The sequence below is a fragment of the Cricetulus griseus genome, chromosome X (assembly GCF_003668045.3).
Source record: "Cricetulus griseus strain 17A/GY chromosome X, alternate assembly CriGri-PICRH-1.0, whole genome shotgun sequence".
In the NCBI taxonomy this organism is placed as follows: domain Eukaryota; kingdom Metazoa; phylum Chordata; class Mammalia; order Rodentia; family Cricetidae; genus Cricetulus; species Cricetulus griseus.
In genome coordinates this window covers 115778510-115805154 of record NC_048604.1, presented here as the reverse complement: position 1 = coordinate 115805154, position 26645 = coordinate 115778510, and the positions used below count along the sequence as shown (strand labels likewise).

Below are 26645 nucleotides of genomic sequence, written 5' to 3'. Positions count from 1 at the left end.
TTGTTCTAGTCCTTTACCCTTTGCACCATGTGATACCTAACAGTGTTCTTTAGTTTTTTGTCTTTCTTTTGGTTTTTGGTTTTTCGAGACAGGGTTTCTCTGTGTAGCTTTGGAGCCTATCCTGGCACTCGCTCTGGAGACCAGGCTGGCCTCGAACTCACAGAGATCCGCCTGCCTCTGCCTCCCGAGTGCTGGGTTTAAAGGTGTGCGCCACCAACACCCGGTGTGTTCTTGAGTTTTAACTCACTAAGTTCTTAGTGACAATATCCCCACACTCTTGCCCCAGCCTGTTATGGCTATCAGAAATGTCTTTAGACATCTTTTCAGTGGCTCTGGAGAGGAAAAATAACCCTTCCATTGACAACCACTTGCCTAGGTGCAGTGGGTTCTCACCATAGGTACTTATAATTGCCACCTGGGTACCTTTTAGTGACATACCTTAGAGATTCTGATTTAACTAACCTGACAAAGAGGCAGCTGGAAGAGAACAGTGGGTTTTAAAAGCTTCTCAGATAATTTTCCTGCTGGAGATCTAGGATCACTCTCTGAAAGTAACATTAGAAATTCCCAAGAAAAATGCAAATTCCCTGCCCACCTGAGATGGGCAAGCTTAGAAACTCTGGAGTTGTGCCCAACAATCTGCTTCCATAAAAGCCAGCAAAGATAATTCTGATGTGAGCCAAACATGGAAAACCTGTTTTAGGAGTTCAAATTTAGGAAGGAGTTCAATACCTTTTTACTCAAAAATACTGTCCTTGGATCAGATGCATCAACCCCCGGAGGAAGACTGCTAGGTAAACAGAATCACAAGATCCCTACAGATGTAGAAAACCAAAAATCCACCTTTGGATTCTGGTATTTCTTTAGACAATGAGGTTCAGCTCTAAGGCTGAGCATAGGCCAGTAGAGCAACAACAGAGGAATGGTAGTGTCGGCCACAACTCTACCCTCCCATGTAATTGATACCATGATGGATGAGAAGGAAAATCTCAGGAAATAATCATTGAAGGTGCTACCAGAAATATAGTGCTTTCTACTGCCTTCCTGCCCTCTATCTCATGTCAGTGAGAGCTGTGTGGTGCTCAGCTGACAAAGGAATCTACACAAATATTGTTTTAAGACTTAGTGCTGGCCCCAAAGGAGACAATATGGCAAAGCTGAGTGCCAAGAAAGTATTTGGTAGAAGCACCTTCTCTGAAGATGTGGGTGGCATCTCTACTGCTGATAAGTCCTGCTTGGTGAAGACAGATAGAACATATGCCGGGGGTGGTGGTGGTGATGATGAGATCTGGAAATGCCAGTTGCCAAATCCATGTTTTCAGATGCTGCCTTTGGTATAGATCTTCTTGTCCTTTGCTGTGTGCAAAGTAACTCTTGAAAACAAACCAAAGAAAATCAATCAAATCTCTGTTTCCTTATACTGGAGGGAGCAGAGGTCACGGCATAGGAGAGGAGAAGCCCAAAACTCTTTCTGCTAAGCAAGCTTTGGCAGAGCACTCTGGGGACATATTGTTCAGATTTCCAGATTGTGCACAACAATGGAAAGAAAATGCTGATTGTTCTCAAAAAGCAACAAGCATGTCTAAAACCAGACCAGATGGCCCTGGAACTTGCCCAGAGGGAGAGGGAAGGAGCTAAGAAATGAACCCCAATTTCAGGCAATTTATCTTACTCTTTGCTGGGATAACTTTCAAGTGTATTGGAAGACTGGAAACTGTAAGCAACTAGGTGGGAATGGGAAGCGGGGTGCTGGGTATGCAAGAACTTAGAGCTCCAAGGTAAATGAAAAGGATAGAGTAAGCAGGCATTGCTTACTCTGTGACTTCAATGACAAGCTGGAGTTTGTCCCCAGTGACTTTTACTTCAAAGCTATCATTTACTTTTTTTGCTTTATTAGTAAGTTTGTTTGTGTGCTGGCAGGAACAGGCTTCCTTGAGCATAACTCAGAGCCTCAGCCTATTATAGGAGCTGACACATGGCGCTTGAGTTGTTCCCAGGTTTCCACACAACCTTAAACAGCACATTTTGGCCTGAACTGTGCTGAGTGCTGAGAAAGCTAACCCAGTTCTCTTGCAAACTGGGAGGGAATGGGAAGGCTGGACTTTCTTTGAATCCAAGGTGGTCAGTTCTGAGGTCTGGCTAATTTGTAAGTGCCACAAGTCAAAATTAATTCTCTGCCTCAGACTAAAGTCAAATTCAGGTATTGAAGCAATGAATAAGCCCATATGAGTGGAGGGAAGGCATACTGTAAGCTGCAGGGGAGTGAAGTTCACAAGCCCTTTCCTCCATTGACTGAAACTAGCATTGTGTGCTGAGATATTTTAATTTCTGTCAATTTTTATTTTTTTGGTTTTCTAGAAAAATGGACAGTAAGAGTGAACACAAATCCTCATTGAGAGACCTCATTTTAAGTAGACGAACCTCTCTGCTATGGAACAAAACATTTTCCTACTCCAAAACAAGAAGAAAAAATACAGTTTTAAAAGCATGGTTAAAAAACATTTAAAATGCCTTTTGACATGAACAGAATCCCTATTTTGTTGCTTTACCAAGGGTCAAATGTACAAACCAGCTTGGTTGTTGGAATTCATCTCTCTTTTTTACATTTTCTGCAGAGTGGACAGTGATTCATAACACTCATTTTAAATCCAGGAATAAAATATATCTTTGAGACCTGAGATACTGAAATTGATCGCAAAAATTTTTGCTGTCTGGTGGCTTGGTTAAATCAGTGACCCATGGAGATATTTGGGCTTCATGTCATTATTTCATTGCTACAAACTTCAGCAGGGTTAGGAATAAATGCACCAATATATTGTTATAGATTATTTTATACAAATTTTTCCCGGGCTGGTAAATACACATACCATCAGGAATCTAATATCAGTTTTGCATCTGCTTGGTTGATGGAAATTCTGGTCCCATTTTTGCCTCACATGATTTGCCACTGTCACTGAAAAGACAGACTTTCATTGAGTGATCTTCTGTAATATAAATGAGTTTATAGTTGGGCACCTTTGGCTGTGGTGCTTGCTCATTGCTTCCCTTCTTGTTTCATTTTTTTGTTTCTGGAAAGTTCCTTGAAATCTTGTAGCGCCAAATAGATGGAACCACTTTCCAGAGGCATCCACAGGGATTCGTCCTCTGGCTGGAGAAAGGCAAACAATTGGGCAAGTTTTCAGAGACAAGTTGTGTTCTGCCCTTGGCAGCCATTTGCTTCATGTGCCCCCAGGAAATAGATTGTTTCTGGCCTCCATCACCACTCTCACACTCTTTTTAAAAATATACTTTTATTTGGAATACAGTTGTATAGTTTAACCCCTCCCTTCCCTCCCTATAGCCCCTCCCAGGTACCTTCTTTCCAGTCCTCAGACTCTTACGTTTGTCTCACTCATCTGTTGTTGAGCAACGGACTTCCCAGAACTAAGTGGCTTCAAACAGCTCAATTATTGATCAAAGAGACACTGTGGGTTGGAAATTTAGGTAGTGTTCCATGGCGATGGCTACTGGCTGCTATCCATAATGGCTCAGGTGATAATGATTAAGGGACTGCAGTATCCAAGATGGGTCTCCTGCACATATAAAACACTAAGCTCAGGAAACCTATATTGACTAGAGTCTGATGGAATCTCAGTATTTCCCTCTTCTTCTCCCTCCCCCTCTGTTTTCTTACCACTCACCATGAGCTAAAACCATTTGAATTGCTTTGCATGACAACTACCTCCAAACTAGTGAAATCTCAAGGTGCCATAGCAGCCTAGGTTTGAAACTGACAAAGACTTTTTGAGTTTATTGTTAGTTGTTGACCAAGTCTAGGTTCGAAACTGCCACTCTTTCGTATTTCACACACCTGTCTGGTAAAACATATAAAATTCCTGGGTAAATAGGTCTGCTGCCAAGGTTGATACAGCACAGTAGATCTGATTATTGTATTTTCTACTCAGAAAGGAAAGTGGAATACAGATAAGGGACACGATTTGTCAAATATCTCCAGTGAATGGGACAGAGAACAGATAGGAGTTTCACAGAGGCTTCAGGATTTCCATACAATAACTGACTTTGCAGGCATCTGGACTTCAAGGGGAATAGTAATTACGTTTCTATAGTAACTTTCTCCATTTCATTCAGGGAAATGTATCATAACTATAAGAATCTATGGTGGCCATGTGTAACTGGGGAATAAGCTTAGCTCTCCAGAGTACCAGCATCCACAGGCTGCTCCTGTCAACTGAGAGAGGGGACAGTTGTTTAAGGAGGCTCTAGAATTCAGTCTTTCTGATGCTCTTTGAGGATTTATATGGAAGCTGTGGCAAACAGTCTCAAGAGAATACACATATAAAGGTTGGTTGCAAACACCAGGTCAACAACAACAGCAACACACACACAAAGGGGGGAGCATTTGAGTTCTTAAAATATGGGATGGTATATTTAAATAGCAGAACACAAAGAACTTCCAAAAGAGAAGACACACTTTCCAGTCTATAAATGGGAATGCTAGTAACATTATGTAGTTGCAAACTTAGCACTTAACATTAGGTATGAACATTAGTTGAAAACTTAGTACTTAACATCAATGAAGTAATGCAGATAGCACTTAGGCTTGCATGGGCACATAGGCTTCATAAAATATTGCTTCCTATATGGTATGACTTATATTTGTTTTGTGTTTAGAGAAGCTCTCCTTTTGAACAACTAGGCCACTTTTGACAGGTCATTGTTAGGCATATACAAGCTGTCTTTGGGAAGCTCTGAGACTCTCCCTGTTCCCACATCACCTACATTGGAGTGTACTTGCACTGCCAGCTCACAGAGTTGACACAAGAAAAACAGTGTATCATCCACATTTAGTTTACCTGATGTAGAGATCAAGAATCTCTCTTCACTCATAAATGACACAGTGCAATTCTATGTGGAAATCAGTAACCCATCCTTAGCTCCTTTTCTGCTATACCTTTTATGTAAGCATATTTTCTCCTTTTTTTATTAGAAAGAAAATTATTTAACATGTCAATCCCAGGTCCCTCTCCCTCCCCTCCTCCCCTTCTCCCCAGCCCCCCCCAAACTAATGCCCTACCTAGCCCATACCCTTTCTGCTCCCCAGGGAGGGCAAGGCCTTCCATAGGGGGTCTTCAAAGTCTGTCATATTCTTTGGGATAGGGCCTAGGCCAACCCCCTTGTGTCTAGGCTCAGGGAGTATCCCTCCATGTGGGATGGGCTCCCAAAGTCCATTCCTATGCTAGGGATAAGCACTGATCCACTATAAGAGGCCGCATAGATTTCCAAGGTCTCCTCACTGACACCCACATCCAGGGAGTCTGGATCAGTCCCATGCTGGTTTCCCAGCTATCAGTCTTGGACCAAGAGTTTTCCCTTGTTCAGGTCAGCTGTTTCTGTGGATTTTACCATCCTGCTGTGGACTGCTTTGCTCATCAGTCCTCCTTCTCTGCATCTGGATTTCAGTTCAGTTCAAGGTTTAGCTGTGGGTGTCTGCTTCTACTTCCACCAGCTGCTGGATGAAGGCTATACGATATCATATGAATTAGTCATCAATCTCATTATCAGGAGAGGGCATTTAAGGTAGCCTCTCCTCTGTTGCTTAGATTGTTAGTTGGTGTCATCTTTGTAGCTCTCCAGACATTTCCCTAGTGCCTGATTTCTCTTATAATGTCTCCATCTATTATATTATCTCTTATCTTTCTTCTGTTCTTCCCTCAGCTCAACCTCCCTGTCTCATCATGTCTTCCTCACCCCTCCTCTTCTCCCCTTCTCATCCTCCTACTTCCCTCTCCCCTCCCTCATGCTCCCAATTTGCTCAGGACATCTTGTCCCTTTCCCCTTCTCCAGGGGACCATGTGTGTCTCTCTTAGGGTCCTCCTTGTTTACCAGCCTCTCCGGCAACCTGGGCTGCAGGCTGGCAATGGCAAGCATATTTTCTAGAGAGCAATTGCCAGCTAGCTCTGAGCAGTGGACAGCAGCCATTCAACACTTGTCTGATTCACCCAAAATGTTGAAATGCTTGCCTGGATTATGAAAGCGTGTCTCCTATTTCCTAGCATAGTAATAAAAAAGATTATTGGAAAGAAATTAGTAACCACAAATTATTTCAGATAGATATAATATATTCCATATCTTTGTGACACATATATATTATTTTATCAATTCTTAAGGCCTAGTTTTCATATTTTAATGTCATTGGAGCTGGGATGAATCTTACAGTTGGTCATGCCTTAAATTCAATGAAATATGCTATTCAATTTAAGATCAGCGTAATGAGGCTGCAAATTCACAGTCCATTGAAGCATAACGTAGAATGAAAGCAAATTTGGATAAAAAAGTAAAGCTGTTTCAAAAACTATTCAAAATTCATGATTTCTTATGCTACATAAAATGAGCAGTCCTTGGATAAGATACCGGGAAAATACATGAAGGAATTTACTTGATGCATTCAGTCTCTGGGAGATGTGATTCAGTAGCATGAGATTCACTTTCACCTCAAATGCCAGCATTTGGATTGACAGCCTTGGATATAGTTGACACTCATGAAAGATTTGTTGCATTGAGTTGAATCACAGTAGGTGATAGTGTTGGTACATTTGCTTGGTATTCAACAACACTGTCTTTAAATCAGGCAGTGTCACCACAGCTGAATGGCTTCTGGCTTTAGCTGAGTAACTGTGCTGTTGCCAAGTCAGCACGCAGAATTAGGAAGCATACACCCAGTACATGTAGCAATGGTAGAGAATGACAGGTCTGTTTTTGTGCAAGTGAGTCCTGAAAGGTCTTTAAAACTCAGCAAGGTAGAAACGGCAGAATGAAAAGGATAGAGGAGAGATCCAGCGGGAACAATCTTTTCAGAAGTGGCAAGTGTCTAGAGGTCTTGGTTTGTCAGACTTTGAGTGTTGACCACCAGTTTAACAAATCATTTCTTGATTGGGTTATGTTTTCAAGATATGGAACCTCCTAGAATCAAGTGCCCAAGTGTAAAAGAACGTATTGCTGAACCGAATAAACTGACAGTCCGGGTGTCCTGGGAAACCCCAGAGGGAAGAGATACAGCAGATGGCATTCTTACTGAGTAAGAGAAACTTACTCTTCTTCTCCCTTTTCCTTACTCCTCCCCCACTCTCTTTAAAGCCTTATATGTTATAGGAAAGCATGGGTGCTGAGCTACATTACCAGCCTGTTGTCTCTTAGGAAATGTTCTGACATTTCCTAAATGTGAGAAATTTACTACCCAAAGTGGAGTATATTTATGCCAGTCTATTTATGTTTCAGACCTGGTCACTCTGGTCACCATCTAACATACTATGTAGTTTATTTGTACATAAAAGCATAAAAGACATAGTATTTATAGTTTGTTTATTGTCTGTCTTTACTACAGTACATTCATTACCTTAGCCCTAAAGGCATATAATCAGTTCTTAGATTTCTGCAACAGTTGAAGCCTAGTATAATAAATTCAAAACATAAAATATCAGGTCACCACATGACCCCTTTTGTCTAAAAGCTTTTCAGTTTTGTGGAGGATCTGCTGCTAGGGTTAGAATTGACGTTTAACAAAAGGACCATGGTAGACCCTGACCTTCTGCTCAGTGCAGCTGTCTGTCTCTAGAGTTCAGCAGCTTAGATACAGTCCCACAGACTTGGAGCAGGGTACCAGGAGGAAGGCACCGTGGTAACCTAGGTTCAAAGAAAGCTGACCTGTCCCCTGAACAACTCATGCTTGGGTCCCTTGCCTTCCTACCATATAGCCTATGACACCCCTCCCCAGTATCTAGCCCAAGCTACTTTAACATGGTCTGCATCTATGGGGAAGGGGGTAGTGGCAAGCTCTGACACAGGCATTTCTTTTGAGTCCCCTTGATGACTTCTGTGATTTTTGTAATGAAATGGAGTCTCAGAGAAGTGAGCAGCCACTCCTATTTGAAAGATTACTCTTTCCGGGTTCATCAGAATTTATATTTGCTACCTAAGGATCTTAAGATCTTAAGGCATTTGAAGTCAAATGTGACATCTCTGAGTGGTGGGATTTTCCATACTTTCCCAAGATTCCTCAGTTCACATGCCTTGTTATTGTGCCCCACATATGTGTAACATGTTCCTCAATGGTGACAATGATAATTCCACATGGCCATTATCATCATTCCTAGGAGCTGCAGTGAGAAAGTGAGTTTTCTATACATTACAAACTAACCAAAAGCTGTCATTTTCTTATGTTATACCAACTGGTATTGTTGTCAAATAGCTAAGAAGATAGAATCTATAGTCACCCCTTGCTGTGCAATCTTGGCCAAGTTCCTTAGCCTTTCCTGCAAAAATGGAGACTTCTACTTACCTTGTAGGAATTCTCTGAGAATTATTAAATTAAATAATAAATACTAAACCATGCTTGATACATGTAAGATTTGTATAAACCAGATGACAAATTTCGCTTTTACTAAAATGGTATTAGGATCGTCAAGGATTCACAGAGAATTTACCATTTGCTCAGAAAGGTCTTCACTGACCCAGGTAGAAGAAGCAAAGACTATTCTAGTACCTGTTGCAAGCCCAAATTGCCAAATGGCTAACTAAACTGTACTCTGAATTTTGCCCATAAAGCATTGTGTTGTCTGCCCAATAGGGAAGACATTCAGGCTCAGCCCCCAAACCCTGTTCTATCGTTCAGCAACAAAGAATGAACAAACAAAAATGCACATCTCCCCTTAGCTGAGATCAAGTTACTCCTGTGACATGAGGGAAGTTCAGGAGACAACTGCTCATAGACCAGACCATCTGTTCTGGTTAAAGGGCTCAGTTGCTGCTCAGTAGCAGCATTTCCCTCTGTCCTGTGCAGACTCAGAGCTCAACAGCCACTCTTTAGGTACACAAGCATAATCCTGTGTATTTCTGCTTCCTTTCTTAAGTGTTATTCTAAAAGGCCTCCCTCCAGGCTCGAATTTTCCAGAAGGAGACCACAAGATTGAATACACAGTCTATGACAGAGCTGAGAACAAGGGCACCTGCAAGTTCCGAGTTAAAGTAAGAGGTGAGACTGTTGCTTCCTGGTGACTGCCAAAGAAAGAGGGACCAGGCTCCCAAGCCAGAATGTTCTGGATGCCCCCTGTAGTAGGGCTCCTGCCAGCTTTGGATGAGGCTTTGGTGATGCAGAGGGAAGAATTCCATCTTAATGGCTGGATTTCAGTATGGGTGTGTCATGTAGGAAACAGGTCTAGTTTCACAGGAGCCCACAGCTGTCTGTCCAAGAAGACTGCAACTTAATAATTTTTCCATCTCTGAGCTATTACCTCCAATACCTGCAGTAAATAAGCAGAGTGACTAGGAGTCCCCTCTTTCAGGCCACCAAGAGGCTATGCTCTTTGTCTTTCAGACTTTTGGTCTATCTGAGAAAATATTTTTTGAAAACTTTGTGTTTCATAGTTTGGAAAGGTAGTCAGTATCATTTGCTATTCAGGGCTCAGGCTTTTCGTCTGAGGAGGCTAACACCGCTATCACAAGGATCTCATTGGTGTGGGTGTTGACCATTATTTACCATTAGGGAATAGTCATCCTTGCCTTCCACTAGTTCACTTATAACTTCATGACAAACCTAGGGCCTCACCTTGTCTGGTTACTTTATGGAAGAGTGCTTAGGGATAAGGCTATTCTGGGTTTGTGTCCCCTACAGTCAGACGCTGTGGCAAACTCAATGTCCCAGAGAATGGTTACATGAAGTGTTCCAGCGATGGTGACAACTATGGAGCTACCTGTGAATTCTCCTGTATCGGTGGCTATGAACTTCAGGGTAGTCCTGCCCGAGTATGCCAATCCAATCTGGCTTGGTCTGGCACAGAGCCCACCTGTGCAGGTATGTGTGCACTTCACCATCAGAACCTGAAAGCCCCTGACTCCAGAGTGGGCAAAGCAGCTTTATTTCCTGTACGTCATAAAGTTCAGTGCCTTCTCTGCCCATCAGAGGTGAAAAGGTGTCAAGTCCATGCTACAGCTAATCTCACCTATCTCCTTGTCTTGCTTTTGCCTGTTCTCTGATCCTTGCTTCATATCTTCTAAGAAACAACCTGGAGGCCAGACCTCAGGGCTAGCCTTTAGTGACATTAAACCAATACACTGTTTACTTACTTTTATCCCTCTACTTTAAGGTAGGAGGAGGATCGAATTTTCAATGCTAGTACACTGCTGTGTTTAAACAGCATAATTCCTGCCTTGCATCATTGGCTTGAATGTCATACACATCTTGGGCATTTGAAATCCTTCCTTCCATGTAAAATGGGGAAAATCATACCTCTTCTAAATGTGATCATCTACTGAATGCTATAATAGAGCAGTGCCTGGTGCAGGGTAAGTTTCCAACACATGCCAGCAGTTCTTACTGATGAGCCACAATTGGGCTAGGCATAGCTGAGAGTGTGAAATCTAGACTGCCTAGGAAACTCTAGACCAATTTTTTATTTATATGCTTCCCCTGTTTTTGATGCCAGATATCTCTTCCTTTGCCCCTCCTTTAACCTTACCATTCAGAACAGATGGATGAAGCTCTTCAATTTCATACATTAAAGTAGAAAAGCCACGTATGTCTCAGACTCCTCAGTTAAGTGCTTAATGTCCATTTTTGTGACCCTGAGGCCTAGAGTATATTGTCAAATAATCTCATAAATCTATATAGCTACTAGCCATATACGGGCATGAAGCACTTGAAGTAAGTCCAAATTCAGGTATGTTGTCAGTGTGAAATATATACCAATTTAAAAGTCTTGGCACAATAAAGAATATAAAGTATCCATACTTTTTTGTATTGATTGCATGTTGAGATATTTGGATATGTTGGGATGACATATAAAACTATTGTTACATATTTGTTTGTATATTTATAATGAAGCTACTAGAAAATTTTTAATTGTACAGTTATATAAATCTATTTATATTGAGCAAGGCTGTCCTAGACTATGAGCCCCAAAGGCAATGTTAGAGATAAGAACTGCCTCTCATTCAGAGAAATAGCCCAGAAATTGACACATAGCTGTCACTCAGTGTAGATGACCAAATGAAAATGTTAATGAACATTTTTTAATGCTAACCTGAAGTTTAAAATATTAGCACCAAGTTCATAAAACTTACATAGTTTGTTTTTATTTTTCTTCTGTAATTTCAGGGGCCAGACTGTTTGCTGCTCTGTGTACTAAGCCAACCATTCAGGGCTGTTTGTCATTGATCAGTTTCCATGAAAGAACTATAATGAAACTACCTTGACTCATGTTCTCCACAGCTATATTGAAAGAACAATGAATTTATGTTCGATTAAGCCACTAAGTTCAATGTGCTTTGTTACAGCAGCAAGAGAAAACTAGGACACCTCATCTGTCTATTACTGGTACTTCATGTACTCAAATCAACTACTTAACATTTGACTTCTCATCTCAGCGTCTACTTAGGGTTTTGTATTTGCTTGGCTAAGTTAAACCAGAACTTAGGGAGGACTTTTGAACTCATATGACCATTTCTGATTACAGCTATGAATGTCAATGTCGGTGTCAGAACAGCAGCCGCCCTTCTGGATCAGTTTTATGAGAAAAGGAGACTCCTCATTGTGTCCACTCCCACAGCTCGGAACCTCCTCTACAGAATGCAGCTGGGAATGCTTCAGGTGAGGCCTTGAGGCAGAGCTAAATTGGGAGGGAACTCTCTAACAGGAGGAAGACAGGCATTTCACTAAAAGCAAAGGCCAGACTCAATGCCTAATCTGTTTAGGGTGAGTTTAAGGGACCAGCACTTTAGAGACAGTCATTCATTTCTGGTGCTGGTGTATAACCTTATTAACATTGACTCCCCAGAGCTAACCCAATCATTCTCCAACCAGTGAGCTTTGTCTGTCTTTGCTAATAAGCTTAATTGACATGTTGTCCAGGCCCAGCCAAAGAACAATTGTCTTTGCTGATCCTGTCCAGCACATTCTTAGGCTGGAGATGATCAATCAATTATCTTTTCAATAGACTAGCTAAGGAGACAAAAGGCATCCGAAAGCCTCAAGGCACCATATTCCTCCTGGGAATTTCACCTACTCTAATGGAGGTGAACTCTGCAGCTACTGGATGAGACAATCAGCATGTTGTGGGAGGGTAGAATCTGCAAGGATCACATTAGAAATTGCCTGCTTTTGTCTTGAAGTTGCATAGCAGTGAGTGGACAACTTGACTGAATTCTAAAGAAGCAGGCTATGCTGCACTTCTTTTCTAGAATCTCTCATTCATTTATTCCTGTTAGAACAATCTCAGGTTTAGTCAATGGCAGCCATTTACTATTCATATCAGTACAAATAGAACAAACAAGTCTTTCTTTCACAATTCTTTGTCATCTGAACGGGTTGCCCATGAACTGTGAAGAGCCACATGAAATGTTTGGACTACCTTGATAAGAACCAAATTCACTAAACCTGTTTCATAAATCCCTATCACCTACCTGCCCTCGTATACCGCTCTTTTAGGGTTACTATTGCTGTGTTTGTTGAAGCACCATGACAAAAAGCCACTTAGAAAGGAATGGTTTATTTGGCTTACAATTCCACATTCATAGTCTATCACTAAAGGAAGTCAGGACAGGAACTCATGCAGGGCAGGTACCTGGAGGTAGGCGCTGATGTAGAGGTCATGGAGGGGTGCTGTTTACTGGGCTTGCTCCTCATGGCTTGCTCAGCCTGCTTTCCTTTTTTAAATAAATTTTTATTTAAATTAAAAGGAATCTTATTCTACATACCAATCCCAGTTCCCTTTCTCTCCCATCCTGCAAAGCCCTCCACCAAACCCCCCATCCCACCCCGAATCCACTACCCAGGGAGGGTGAGGCCTTCCATGAGAGATCATCAATGTCGGTCACATCATTTGGAGCAGGGCCTAGGCCCTTCCCCATGTGTCCAGGCTGAGAAAGGGAATGAGCTCCCAAAGTCCATTCGTGCACTAGGGATAAATACCAGGGCCAGAAGCCCCATAGACTGCCCAGGCCTCCCAACTGACACCCATGTTCAGGGGGCCTGGTTTGGTCCTATGCTGGTTCCCCAGCTGTCAGACTTGTGTCCGTGAACTTCCACTTGCTCAGGTCAGCCATTTCTGTGGGTTTCCCCTGCATGGTCTTGACCCCTTTCTTAGAGCGTCTCAGACCACCAGACCTAGAAGGGCACGACCCACAATAAGCTGGGCCCTCCCCCATCAATCACTAATTAAGAAAATGCCCTACAGGCTTGTCTACAAGTCTGATCTTATGGAAGAAGATCCTTAATTGAGGTTCCCTCCTCTCAGATGACTTTAGCTAGTGTCAAGTTGATATAAAACTAGCCAGCACAACCCCTTACTCCCCATAAAATGCAAATGTATATACTTACCTGGTTTTTATGAGCCTTGGCATAGCAGCATGGCATGGCCACACATCTCTTCGTATCCCTAGAAAAATGAATAAGCCAATAAACTTGCCTGTCTTCTATATCAGTAAACCTCGGCTCATGACCAATTTGGCCTATTTTTGCTGGGTTTTGAAGTTATGGGGAGCATAGGGTAGGAGTATGTGGAGGGTGGATAATTAGTGAAGAAAAGGGAACTCTGGAATATATTCTCTTCTTTTGGTTTTTGGAGACAGGGTTTCTCTATATAGCCCTGGTTGTCCTGAAACTCACTCTGTAGACCACCAGGCTGGCCTCAAACTCACAGAGATCTGCCAGCCTCTGTCTCCTGAGTACTAGGATTAAAGTTAAGCACCACCACCTCCCGGTTGGAAAATAGTCTTAATTCCTTATAAGAATGAAGTTAGAAACCTCAGGGTGGGGATAGGGATAAGGTCGTGGATGCTTTTTAGGAAATACCTCAGAGTACCTTATATACCTAGAAGTAACTTAGAGTAACCGTTATGTTATGTTTAGGTGTTCAAAATCCCATTGCCAGGCTGTTTTGGGTAATTCCACTAGGAAGATGTTTAGGATTTATAGGCACCAGATTAGCCTTAGGTTTTCAACTCTTTTCAGAATAATTTGGAGTAAGCCAAGAAGCACCCACAAGAACATTGCTGGGGTGCCAGGCTGCAGTGACTTAGTTATCTTCACACTTCTCCTGTTGATTTCTCCTCCAGCAAGCACAGTGTGGCCTGGATCTTCGACATGTCACAGTGGTGGAGCTGGTAGGAGTGTTCCCAACCCTCATCGGCAGAATCAGAGCAAAGATAATGCCTCCAGCTCTAGCTCTGCAGCTCAGGTAAGGGGGTGTTCTCTCCTTAAATTTCGTTTCTTGTGAGTACACTCGGATCTCACCATGGCTGCTCTTGTATCTATCTGGTCAGGTTCCCTGACTTTTTTTCTATTCAGTATTTAGTTCAGGCAACCTTCAGTGCTTAATTGCTTTTATTCTGGGAGTATTATTATCATGCTAATTGGCGTGTTCCTGCATGTTCAACTGAATTATGCAATGGAAAATTGCTAGTGTTTTCTTCTTCCCCCTCCAACCAAGCCTATTCTCTGTCTCTGTCTTGGCTTCTGTCTGTCTGTCTGTCTGTCTGTCTGTCTGTCTGTCTCTCTCTCTCTCTCTTTCTGTGTGTGTGTGTGTGTGTGTGTGTGTGTGTGGTGTGTGTGTGTGTGTGTGTGTGTTGTGGGGGGGCATTTAAAAGGAGAGAAGAATATGAAAACCAAATAATCTAAGCAGCAGTCCTTGCTTCTATTAGGACAGATACTAATTAGCCCTTTCAGGCTTGATCTCTTTTTTGTCCATCTTTCCAGAGCACTTGTCCAATCCCTGTTTCAACAATTGTATCTCTTTTCTGTCATACTTATAAAGCTAGAGCCCTGATAGTCAGACCCTGATTAATGTATTAAAGTGAGATTTAACAGCTAAAAGTCAATTTCAGAATAACCTACATTTTCCTTGTATCTCTTGGTCACCTTGAGATGGGTAATTATGGTAAACTAACACTCCCTAAAAATCTTCCTTTCTTGCCATGCTTTTATCTTTTGTATACTGCAAGTCTCTGTTCTCAAGGCCCCAGAAGCCTCCTTGTCTTTTAGAGTCCCACATGGCATCATCATCTCGTACATTATTATCTGAGATATGCATATCCTTTCAGTTTTCTCAAAATGTGAAGAAAGTAACAACAGACAATGGTATTAGTCAGGTTCTTGTTATTATATCAAAATACCAAAGGCAAGTAACTCCTACAATTCTTTCTTTTGGCCATAATTCTAAAGGCTACAATCAGAGATGGGCAAACTCCATTGCTTTGAGTCTCTAGTGAAGGTCACCCATCATGGAGGGAACGTATGGTTATGTAAATTGCTTATATCAAGAGCCGGAAGACAGAGAGACAAGGAGACCAAGGTTTCATAATCCTTCTCGAGGAGAGGCCTCCAAATGGCTTAAAATCCTCATGGTAGACCTCACTTCTCAAAGAGTCTGCCATCTCCCAGTAGTGCCACTTAAGTAAGCCTTTAACACATGGACCTTTGGAGGACCCTTACCAACCAAATTACAGCATACCTTTCAGTGTTTACCTTGGAAATGTTACACATTACTTATACCCCCAGTCGATTGGCCAGAACTAATCAAATAATTACAATTGAACTTCAAAGGAGGCTGTGAAATGCAGTAGTTTGTTATTTTTATGAAGACAATGAAATGGCATTTGGTGAATTCTACCAAAGGTGTTCAAATAAGTTCACAAAGATTCCCTAAGAGTTGTATCACAGAAAGATGCCCTGGTTAGTTTTATGTCACTTTGACACAATCCAGCATCGTTTGGCAAGGCAGAACTTGGAGACATGAACTGAAGCGGAGGCTATAGTGGAATACTAATTATTGGCTTGCTTCCCCTGGCTTACTCAGCTTTCACTTTTATATCACACAGGGCCACCTGCCCAGAGGTAATACCACCCCCAATGATCTGTCCTCCCCACATTAATCATAAATCTGGAAAATTCCTCACAGACTTGTCTACAAGTTAATATGGTTGGATACATTTTCTCAATTGTATTTTCTCTTCCCAGATGACTCTAGCTTAGAGACAAAACAAAAATAAAAACAAACAACAAAAACACCTTTCCATCATACTATATATCAATCACCAAAACAAAACTTGTTGCAGGAGACTGAAATTCAGTGGACAAAGTGCTTGCCTCATAAATGTGAAGACAAGATCAGATCTTTAGAACCTAAGTAAAGTCTAAGATGACATGATGGGCCTTTGTGTAACTCCAGCCTTCGAAGACAGAGTCTGGGATCTCTGGAGCAAGATGGCTATCTAGATTAGACCTATCAGTGAGCTCTGAGTTCAATCAAGAGTCACTAATTTGATGAATAAGATTGAGAGTCATTGAGGCAGTCTCCTGATGTCAATCTTGGGCTACCACATCCACGCATATGTGTATGTGGCTGTACATAGATGGTATACCCACACACATGCAAACACAGACACATATACACCACATACATATTCATACATGAAAATAAAATTTGTTTCAGAGTTTTTACAATTACTTTTTTAGAATAATAGATAGATGGTAGATACAGATACACATATACACTATAAATACATATACAACAATAATAAAATCTCTATGTAATTTTAAACTGTTTAAAAAATTAATAACAGAGCTGACAGGAACCAAGGACATCACTTTAATAATCATATTATTCTCAGACTTCCCTGGAAGGTGACCCAAGAAGAGTTCCTTCCAATCTAATAATAGTCATGTTGCTCAGAAATACTGCCAAACTCACCTTCAAACCAAACCCACAATCCATGAGATACCCTATCACCCATCTCTGAGATGTCTGTGGTCTCTCAGCTCCAGTGAGACCCACTCCTGTTGCTGTTACTAACATGACAATTTCTCTTTTCCCATGGCAGTTGTCATTTCTTATACACTGTGTTAATCAAGGTATAAGAGTCACATGAAGAATGTATGTAGTAGCCACAGGGATGTTACCATTTTGGCCTCATAAGCGTTATAAAACCATGTGGTGCAGTGTTTCATCCAGCTATCATCCCTACAATATTGCGGGAACCTTTGTCCTTCCAGTCCTGCTTAGTTTCTCAGTCCTTTACTTTCCTGGAAGCCCCTTGTGCTTGAACTTACCTCAGATGCTTAGAATGTGTAATACCTGGTGGAGGCAGTGTAGTCATCTTCTTTTGGATTTCTATTCACTAGATATCAATTAGCAAACTAGCTCTCCACTGTGGAAAATATTAATTATCCCCCATTTCACAAAACTACTTCTTGAAAAGTGTACTCAGTTTATATTTTATGCAATGGTATCTTTATTAATTTTTCAAGTTAGCATGAAAATGAATGGGTTTCATTAAGGCATTTTCATGCATGTATGCTATTGTATTTTCTTCTAATTCATCCCCTATCTCTGACTGCCCAAATCATCTCACTTAACTTTTCTTAAAAAAAAAAAAAACCCAACAACTTGGAACCATTAATAAAAGGAAAAATCACTTTAAATTCATATGGCAGAGTATGTTCTGCCTGTTACACAACCTCAAGACATTTCAACTCGAACAAAAACCAGGAGAGGAGGTTGGGTGGCCTCATTATTTCACTGGGCTCAGCTGTCTGCTTACTTTCCTCTTGGCTTTCTTATTTAGACATTCTGGTATTGATATAAAGCATCTACATAGATGAAATACATATGTTAAAAAATACCACATAGTTGAAACCATGCCAGAATATTTTGAGAAATTATTTATGGTACTAATTATAAGCAAATAAGTAAGAATGTCTGGGAGCCCAGACAGTTCTAATTGCATTCCTGAAACAGTCATCACTATATGATTTGAATGTTATTTTAATCAAGTTTTCTTGTTCAGGCCTCTTCAACCTTAGACCTTTTGATACTTGAGGCTGGATTTGTCTGGTTAGATAACTGTCCTGTGTACTGTAGGATAAATATATCAATATGTCTGACATTTATCAATTAGATGCCAGTAGTATCTAACTCCCTTCTTAGGACAATCAGAACTGTGTTTAGACATGGTCAAATGTCCCCTGAATGGTAATACTCTTGCTGATATGTATCACTGTTATAGTTCTGACATCTTCTAGTCTTGTTCTACTTGCTGGGTACCAACTTTTGGGTTATAGTACTGTAGCCAGCCTGAGATCTTCCAAACCATAAAAATCTAAAGCTAAGTTTTTTTCTTCTGAATACCAATTATCTGGAGATATTACAAATAATACAGATTCTCATTTGTTAGGAATAAGGTCAGATATGAACAAGTTCTTTCTGAGTAAGTTTTCATGCGATGCTATGGATCCAAGGTCCACACTTTGAGTAGAGGGGCATAAAAATGATCCAGCCCTTCATGACATCAAGCATTCCTCTTGAAGGCTTTGCTTAGCTTACCCCCTAGAAGTCTTCGGGATCAGGATTTAACATAACCAAGTCTTCTTTTTGTTTATTCCAGGCTGTTGCTTCGAATCCCACTCTACTCCTTCAGCATGGTGCTAGTGGATAAGCATGGCATGGACAAAGAACGCTATGTGTCCCTAGTGACACCCATGGCTCTCTTCAACCTCATTGACACTTTCCCCTTGAGAAAAGAAGAGATGATCCTGCAAGCTGAGATGGGCCAGACTTGCAACACCTGATGTGCTGTTACAATTGTGGTGGTTCCTCATCTCTTTTTACATAGAGCTGTGCCTTACATAGTGCCCGTTTCCTGGGAAGGCCTTAAAAATACCCTTGATGTACAGATTCTCATTTGTAATTTTTAAAGTCTATTTTATTATGTGCTTTCTTTGCCCTTAAGAATTGGCACAATGTTTTTTTTTAAACTCTGAAATGTTTCAAAATATTTGAATATATCTACTCTTTCTAACTCTCCTTTTATTGTGGCTGGTTAACTCTATTATTAGAAACTACAACCACACACGAGCTCTCAGCTTATTATTCATTGTGCAACATACTTTTCTTTCCTTTTATTGTTTATATAAGACATTTGTTAATAAAATATTTTGAAGCAAACTTACTAAAACTCACTTTTTAAAAACAACTCAAGCCGGGTGTTGGTGGCGCACGCCTTTGATCCCAGCACTCGGGAGGCAGAGGCAGGTGGATCTCTGTGAGTTCGAGGCCAGCCTCGTCTCCAGAGCGAGTGCCAGGATGGGCTGCAAAGCTACACAGAGAAACCCTGTCTCGAAACCCCCCCAAAATAAATAAAAACAACTCAAGAATGAGGTTTACTTGCTTCATGTGATCAGTGGTTTTAAAAGTGTGATTTTGTTGTTGTTGTTGTTGTTGTTGTTGTTTAGGAAAGGAAAACTGTAGTCCTGACATGGGATTGACTGAGATGGGAGAGGGCTAAGACTCCAAGTGACAGAATAGCAAATTAATATATTAATCCAAAAATCAAAGAATGAAATCTTTAACCTCTTGCTAGAGGAAGTGTTGACTCGCCTTATTCCATTTTCCCATGGAACAATGTACTTACCTTGTATGAGGAACTGTAAGTAATGGAGAACTGATTGAAAGCATACAGGGAGAAAACATAACATAGGTTTAGGCAACCATAATGAGGTTTTATATAAACAGTTAAATAGCCACAGATCGGGCTGTGTCCTAGAACCATTCACTTCTGGAGTGTGTATGTGAAGATGAGGTGAAACATTGTGCATCTTGGTGATTGTTGATAGACGCAGCCTCAGCCAAATGGATCTCTCAGTTATATAGAAGCTGGAATCTGGTTGAAGTTTAGGAGTGGAAATGTCCTGTCTCAGAATCCTGAGAACTGTCTTCAAAGACCTCCATTTTCTTCTACTCTCAATAGGAGATCTTATGAGAGATGTTTGAAGTATATTCCTCCTCAATGGACATGCTAACAATGATAGAGAAATATCACAGAATACCACTCCTAGACTACATGCAACTAATGGCTGCTGAGAGAAGGAGAATTAGCTTCTCCCAGGGATGATCCCTCTAATGGGTTACCCAATACAAAGTGGTCAGCCTGAAACCATGCAACACAAGCCACACTGAAGGGACTCAGCAGGTTGTATTTATTTTTTATGCATATATGCATAACAATAGTAATAAAAAGAGGCCATCAATTTGAGAGGGAGTGAGGGGGAAACGTGGAGTGTGTTAGAGAGAGCAACATGGGGGGAGTGGAGAAAGAACATGGATGGGAAGTGATATAATTACATTTTAATTAAAAAATTTTTAATTTAAAAACAGATATTCTAGAAATGAAGGTGCTAGAATTGGGAACGTAAATACACTTGGACTTGTTTATCCTTGGTACCTACTGCTTCTGTGGATTCAATTAACCTTGGATTGAAAAAAATCAGACAAAACTACATGATGCTATATTGAAATTGTATAGACTTTTCCCCCTCACTACTTCCAAACCAATGAAGCATAAAAACTATTTCTAAGCATTTCCCTTCTGTGGAGTACTATAACTAATTCAGAGATGTTTAAAGTATACAAGGAGATGTACATAGATTACAGGTAAGTACGATGCCATTTTATGTCAGAAGCTGAGTAACTTTTGGGTCCTGGAACCAATCATTCCTGTTCCTGAGTTTGTGTATGAAAAAGCATGATTGGCCAGTAGGGCTGAATTCTCAACTGCAACCCAGCCACCAAGGTTTCCACTCACTGGTTGCCTAACAGATCCCTTTGTGGGGAGGTCAGCTTTACTTAGGAGGCCTGCATTTGTGTTTGTCAGTGGTTGAGCCTGAAATATCACACCTTGGAATTTAATGAGGAGTTAGAGTGTACTCCTAGGCAAACATTTCCAAATATTTCTGGTGTCAGTTTGGCCCATAATCTATTCTTAAACAAAATAGTGAAATGATAGAAAGTCCAAATTCCAACATCCAGTGGTTTAAAACAGGAGGGAGGTTGAGCGGTATTCTCAACAGTAGATTAGACAGAGTAAATGCTAACCTTGAATAGATTTACACTCTATGTAGAAGAATGGACTGTTTTTCTCCTGTATACTAAAAGCCACTTTTTAGTTACTGCTTCCTTTATATGCATCAGATTAAAGTAAAAGCACAAATGGAAGAGGAATGTCAAATGGTGATGGAACTTTATACAGTACCTTATGCCATGGGACAGCCTGAAAAGAACTTATCTGATTTACTCAAACCAGTCTTTCTAGTCACTTTGAACTATTATAGCACTTTGACCTTCTTCACCAAATATACAGATTATTTGAAGACGAATGGAGGAATGGATGACCTGTAATGTTTTAAAATTAAATACTCTACAAAAATATGTGGAAAACATTTTGGAAAAGTTATCAATTGCTTTCTCTAGAATGCAGGTTTCTCCCTTGATATTTCTCAAGATTTTTTAAATATTCATTTTGCAATCCTAGAAAGAAACAACTAGAGTTAGGGAGATAACTCAGATCACTTGGTAAAGTGCTTGCTGTGTAAACACGAGGTCCTGAGTTCAATCTCCAGCACCCATGTAAAAAGTCAGGAAAGGAGGCTCACACTTCTCAGCCTCTGGTTTCCACATCCAAACATGCATAGGTGTATGTATATTTTCACACACACACACACACACACACACACACACACACACACACACACACACACACACACACCTCATTCTTACTTGCTCATATGCTATGCTTTCACACACATGTTTCGTGTGCATGAGAAAGAGTTGGGGGGCCCTTAAAGGATACACACTCTTGGACATGTGTATAGGGAAGAAATAGCCATTTAAATGAACTGAAGTCAAATAGAAAATGCAGTATGCTCAGTAGATGACAGCAGAAATCGCCTTTCAATTCTTTGAAGTTCACAGGCCTGCTTAGGATCTATTCTGGCTCCCAAACCACACTTGCCTGTTCCACTGGTCAATTCGAAATGCAAACAGTTTATCTAAAGAACCTGAGGCTCAGCATCTGGCTCTTTTCTGGCCTGTAACTCATCAGTGTTCAGTTGCTATCATTTCTCTGACTTCATCTTTTAAAATAAAAAGATAAGACATTTTATATCTTCATTTAAACCTCCTCTCACCTCTAACCCTTAATTTGCACTTAATCAAAGATCCCAAACCTGAAGTTTATTATGACTATATTCTAGTTTGTCTGTTTTTAGATTGTCCTTATTCTTTTAAGATGGTTTATATTTTTTATCCAGATATGGTGATTTTCTATAAGTGACTGACTCAATAGGAGTTTCTTAACCCTTATCAAAAAGCTAATGAACAGTGAAGTAGGAGGTGGAGAAACTAGGTATTTCCTATGGAATTACAGGCTTGACCACTATAAGCTTTCAACTGTTGGATCTGAACATACATAGCTGGATGATGAAGGAGAAGAAAGGCAGTAAGGTCATTCAAAGCAGGTTGATCCAAGGCTAGGGTGAGTATATCTATATTGATCATTTATTGTTAGAATGAAATTATTCTAAAATTTAGTAGCTTGAAGAAACAAGCCTTTTATTATCTCACAATTTCTGTGTCAGAGATTTGGGGGGTCTGTATTGAAATCTCTGATGAAGCTGTAGTCACTTCATCTGGGATGGCAGTCATCTGAAGACTTGACTGGGGCTAGAGGATATACTTCCATGGTGGCTTTCATGACTGGTTCTTGGAAGATGCCTCTGCTCTTGCCCACATGAGCTTCATTACAGAGTATTGCATTGTTCCAACCATGACAGTTGGTTTTTTCTAGTGGAGCTGACCCAAGAGTGATCAAAATAGAAAGGGAAATATCTTTTATGACAGAGATTCAAGAGATACCCTACTGTATCCAATATGCCATACAGGTCAGCTCTTTTCAATGTGGGAGGACAGTATAAAAGGGCTTGGGTACCATGAGACAAGAATCACTGGGAGTTATTTTGCAGGCTAAATTCCGCTAGATACTGTATTTCATAGCAAATTCTTCATTGAAGCCATGCCTTCTTATGCTAATAAAAATAGACTTTGGAATAATTAAATATAATTCTTATTGTGAACCCCTGCTTTTGTAGACAAACTCCTGATTTCCTAGCTTCTTGGAAGGTCTATTGGTAGTCCCGGGTATTTCAGTGAGTTTTTGAAATCTCATCATGAAATTTGCATTTCTTTTTAAAAATTTTTTTATTAGTTCAAGTTAGGGAACAAACTTGTTTCACATGTAAGTCCCTTCTCCCTCTCCGTCCCCTCACCCCCATCCCTCCTCCCCCACCCCAGCCTACCCTCCACCCCATCCACCCACCACTCACTAGGCAGGGCAGGGCCCTCAACAGGGGCTCTGCAAAGTCCACCAAATCCTCCTGTGGTGGTCCTGGGCCCTTCCCCATGTGTCCAGGGCCAGAGTGTAACCCTTCACGTGGGATGGGCTCTCAAAGTCCCTTCTTACACCAGGGAAAAATACTAATCCACTACCAGAGGCTCCCTGGAGTGCAGAGGCCTCCTTATTGACATCCATGTTCAGGGGTCTGGATCAGTCTTGTACTGGCCTCCCCAGACAGCATCTGGGGTCGATGTGCTCTCCCTTGTTCAGGCCAACTGTTTCTGTGGGTTTCTCCAACCTGGTACAGACCCCTTCACTCTTCATTCCTCCCTCTCTTCAACTAAATTCCAGATTTCAGCTCAGTGTATATCTGTGGATGTCAGTCTCTGCTTCCCTCAGCCATTGGGTGAGGGCTCTAGGATGGCATAAAAAGTAGTCATCAATCTCATTTTGGGGGAAGGGCTTTTAGGTTATACTCTCCACCATTGCCTGGATTGTCAGATCGAGTCATCCTTGTAGGTCTCTGGAGATCTCCCTAGTTCCAGATCTCTTCTTGGACCTATAGTGGCTCCCTCTAATATGGTATCTCTCTTCCTGCTCTCTTTCCTCTATTCTTTGAGTTGGGGGAAGAATAGAGGAAAGAATAGAAATTTGCATTTCTTTAGTCTTCTGTTCCACATGAAACTGAAACCGTATGGAGCAGATTCTGGTCCTTGAGACCAAGACTGGAAAAACACAGACAGCAAAACTGAAAACTATCTTCAAACCTGTATTTTCAATGCTTGTTTACTTGCAATCTATAATTCACAGAAAATTTCAAGTACAATTTGGAGAAATGTCTTATCAGGCATGGTGTAATCAGTTGGCATTATTGTCTCCTCCCCCCATCAATCCTGGTGGAGAAAGGGAAGGTATGTGTGGTGACTAATCTAGGGGTAGATTATTGTCGTGAAGGCATGGTGGCAGTAAACGGTTAGAGTTAATTGTAGCATCGATGAATCATGTGATTGCCCACAAATGCAAGGATCCATCTGAAAAGAAATAAAAACAGTAGTGTGACAGGCATATTGAAAGACTGTGAGAAACAGCTGTTGATCCTAAGGCAGTTAAAGAATCAAGTAAATACAGAAATGGAATGGCTTTAGGAAGAAAGCATCATTGAAATTTGTGATGTCAGAATGACTGGTATGTTGCCTCCATGAAGGATGAGACTTCTCAGGATACTAGCAAGAGTTAAGACAGAGGTGGCAAGTGAGAATCGAAGTTCAAAGGCATGCATCACAGGGGAGGGAAGATAAACGTAAGTGACTAGAAGTAGAGGATATGAAGAGTGTTAGGGTAAGTGGTAAAAATCACAGACAGAGTATTTCTATGGACAAGGAAAGAATTACAGATTGAAGGGAACAGGTAAAATTGGGAGAGACTTGCTATTAACTCTCAACCTAGATACATTAGCATTTGGAAGGAAGGACACCTGTGATGTTCTAATCCTCTTGCCAGTGACTATTATAATCCTGAAAACCATGTTTTAAAGTTGTTTGAATGCACTGGTGATCAATCAAAAGCAAAAAGAGACAAGAAAAGCTCTGAACTTAAAGAATGCAAGTGTAAGTTATGTATGCTGCTCAGTGGTAGAGCACTTATTTATCATGTGCAAGGCTCTGGGTTCAATCTTCCCCATCATCACAAAGAAAAAATAATAGAAGAACATTGTGGGAAACCCACTTGGTTGTTCATTGAAAGGCCCTTCCATTTACTGGGTGTTCTCACTTAATCAGAAGGTTAAAATCTTACTGGGTTGAGAGATTAGAAGACAGAGAAGTAGGATAGCCATTTATGCTCAGAATTCAAGTGGAGATAGAGTGAAAGAGAAAAGTACAGAAGTAGGGGAGGACCCAAGCTTGAATATAAATGCCACTCACATTCTGAAGTGACCCCTAAGCTGTGCAAGCAAATAGTGAGACACCAAATAGTTTAGGAGGGAAGCAATGATGAACTCAGTAGACTTCAGCAGTTGATCAATGCTGAAAGACTGAGTTCAAAGGTCATTTCATGTCAACTTAAAGTGGCTTAGTGAACACATTAGACAGCTACTGAAAGTCTAGGTCCATCCCACAAAAGTAAAGGCTAAGCCTGGTGATTAACTTGAAACAACAGATATGAAACAATGCCAACAGCCAAGCTTACACATTATCAAACTAGTAAATTGTTTCTCTGGGTGCCTGTAAGGATGAAATAAAAAATATTTGCTCTATGATATTTTTTTGAAAAAAATTGAGTACACTTCCAGAACAAGAATGTAAAATGCGATACATTAGTTAGCATTTTAGAAAGTTCTTCAATATCTGGCATCAAAGAGGCTACCTAGGCTGTGGAGCTCATGTGTGGCCTCATAGTTGGCACTATGGCAAGGTAACTTAAATCATTTATACAAAGTTTGTCATCCCTTGAAATATACTATATCTAACATTGCTAAGAGATTTTGAGAAGGGTAGAGTTTAAAAATGCAATTGTAACACCAGGTATGCCAGTGAAAGAAAAAAGACTATGAAAGGCTCAAGCCTCATACCTGTTCCTGGTCACTATTAACTGTACTTGGAGTGCTGGTGGTCAAACATCAGTCTATTTATAAATTAAAGCAGAGGGCATACAGCACTGCACTGCTATATGATTGTATACTGTTTACTCCACAATGTGAATAAATGTATAAAGAAGGAGAAAGAGGAGCAGAAAAAGAAGGAGAAGGAGAGGAAGAAGAAGAAGTAGCTATTTGCAGGAGATATTTTGTTTGAAGTATCAGAAGAAAATTGGGCTTCAAAGATTATACAACAACAACAACAACAACAACAACAACAACAACAACAACAACAACACACACACACACACACACACACACACACACACACACACACACACACACACATGGAAAATTGAGTATTTTAGTTAAACCAATTAGGTAACTATGGATGTTTTTCTTGATAGGTTTCCAAAAGTCAGAAAATGGTATAAAAATTAATAGCAACAGGAAAAGTTTTATATAGTCTGTTGCATTCAAATTCAAATTCTGGATGGATCATTTAGTCCAGCATGATTTTGTAATCTATGCATAGGTCATTTTTCCTAAATACTGAATTACTGAGTTACACCAGTCTCTGAAAACTCAATAAATTTTGTTGCACATATTTGAACCATTACCAATTTTACCAGAAAGGTGTATACCTATTGCTGCCATACTAATAGAAGAGCAAGTATTTTTTTCTAAAACTCATGTTTAAAGTATAAATTTTATCACTGGCAATAAATACTTTCAGGTATGTTTCCCCAAAGCAACAGACTTACTTGGTTCACCTTTGAACCAAGCCTGTCAAAGTCTCAAGACTGAATAACCACAGTGTTTTTCCACATTAAATGTTGATGCATACATTCTATTT

The 26645-nt window shown here is 40.6% G+C and overlaps 1 protein-coding gene across 2 annotated transcripts in view; it reads left to right on the top strand.

Annotated features, from left to right (window-relative positions):
• Srpx (sushi repeat containing protein X-linked) overlaps nt 1–18992 on the top strand; it is a 76684-nt gene extending 57692 nt beyond the window's left edge. For both annotated transcript variants that reach the window (XM_027433279.2, XM_027433278.2), the window contains 6 exons: nt 6949–7075; nt 8907–9028; nt 9668–9847; nt 11508–11641; nt 14107–14228; nt 18433–18992. In XM_027433279.2, coding sequence (XP_027289080.1) covers nt 6949–7075; nt 8907–9028; nt 9668–9847; nt 11508–11641; nt 14107–14228; nt 18433–18616 — 869 coding nt within the window. In that variant the 3' untranslated portion in view covers nt 18617–18992. The remainder of the gene's footprint in view (nt 1–6948; nt 7076–8906; nt 9029–9667; nt 9848–11507; nt 11642–14106; nt 14229–18432) is intronic.
• The last annotated feature ends 7653 nt before the right edge of the window (nt 18993–26645 follow it).